Here is a 1,472-nt window from a genome sequence, read left to right on the forward strand (position 1 = left end):
TACTAACAATAAATACAGTCTGCTTGCCATGTAAACTGAATATTATTGTGATGTGGTGCTTCTCGGTGTTTTCTTTGAAGTGATGTGTATATACGAATTGGACTTTTCCTATCAACAATATTTGTGAGATGGATAATATGGTCACAGAGATCTACCAAAATAAGACTGATTAAATATACAGATTGATGACGAAGCGTGAAATTTGAAGAGGCAGAGCTGAACTGAGTGAAACACGTCTTTGTCTGTATCAGAAGACCCAATGATACCATGTTCATTTCCAATTTTACTGTCTTCATGCCCTCTGTGTTGACTCTAGTAGGGATCCCAGGGCTGGAGTCTGTGCAGTGCTGGATTGGGATCCCATTCTTTGTCATGTATCTCATTGCAATGATTGGAAACTTCTTGCTGCTGACCGTCATAAAATCAGAACGCAGCCTCCACGAGCCTATGTACATCTTCCTCAGCATGCTTGGAACCACTGATATTGGACTTGCTACGAGCATTATACCCAAGATGCTTGGAGTGTTCTGGTTTCATATGCCAGAAATTTATTTTGACGCTTGCTTACTTCAAATGTGGCTTATACACACTTTTCAGGGTGTTGAGTCAGGCATCCTCCTTGCAATGGCTTTTGATCGTTACATAGCCATCTGTTACCCTCTGAGGCATGCCACCATCTTAACCTTCCGGCTGGTTATCCAAATAGGTACTGCAGTCACTCTCAGGGCTGCTGCCTTTGTCACCCCCTGTATAATACTGATAAAGAGCCGCCTTAAATATTATCACACAACTGTCATCTCGCACTCCTACTGTGAGCATATGGCGATTGTGAAGCTTGCTGCAGGAAATATTTGGATCCACAAAATCTGTGGTTTATTTGTGGCCTTTACTGTTGCAGGATTTGACATCATATTCATTTCCTTGTCCTACATCCATATATTGACCACCGTTTTACGTCTGCCCCAGAAGGAAGCTAGGTTTAAAGCATTTGATACTTGTATCACCCACATTTGTGTCTTCCTCCAGTTCTATCTCCTAGCCTTCTTCTCCTTCTTTACACACAGGTTTGGTTCTCATATCCCCCCTTATATCCACATTCTCTTTTCTATCACTTACTTGGTGGTCCCTCCATTTCTTAATCCACTTGTCTATGGTTTAAAGACAAGACAGATTCGCAGTCATGTAATGAAAATATTCAGTGTTTAATATCTAAGCTCCTTTATATGTTCACAACTTTTTGAGCAATAATAATCATCTGTCAATAGAATCATAAAAATCCTCTACATTATCTGAGATGATTGGCTGTACTATTTAATTAGTTCTTTAAGTGTATCAGCATCAAATCTCATTTCCAGAGCAACCTAACTAGTGACTATTCCTCAAATATATTGTGGATCCTCCCTGAGTGATGTAAGTGAGCATTGTAGAATAAGGTATCAACATAATAAATACATACATGTTTTCAGTCTTCT

The 1,472-nt window shown here is 39.6% G+C and overlaps 1 protein-coding gene across 1 annotated transcript; it reads left to right on the forward strand.

The window, feature by feature from the left end:
* Positions 1-267: 267 nt before the first annotated feature.
* On the forward strand, positions 268-1,206 carry LOC142445877 (olfactory receptor 52A1-like). The gene has a single exon (XM_075547751.1). It carries the CDS (start codon positions 268-270, stop codon positions 1,204-1,206), a length of 939 nt encoding a protein of 312 aa, XP_075403866.1.
* Positions 1,207-1,472: the final 266 nt, after the last annotated feature.

This window comes from Tenrec ecaudatus, chromosome 4 (genome assembly GCF_050624435.1).
Source record: "Tenrec ecaudatus isolate mTenEca1 chromosome 4, mTenEca1.hap1, whole genome shotgun sequence".
NCBI classification, from domain to species: domain Eukaryota; kingdom Metazoa; phylum Chordata; class Mammalia; order Afrosoricida; family Tenrecidae; genus Tenrec; species Tenrec ecaudatus.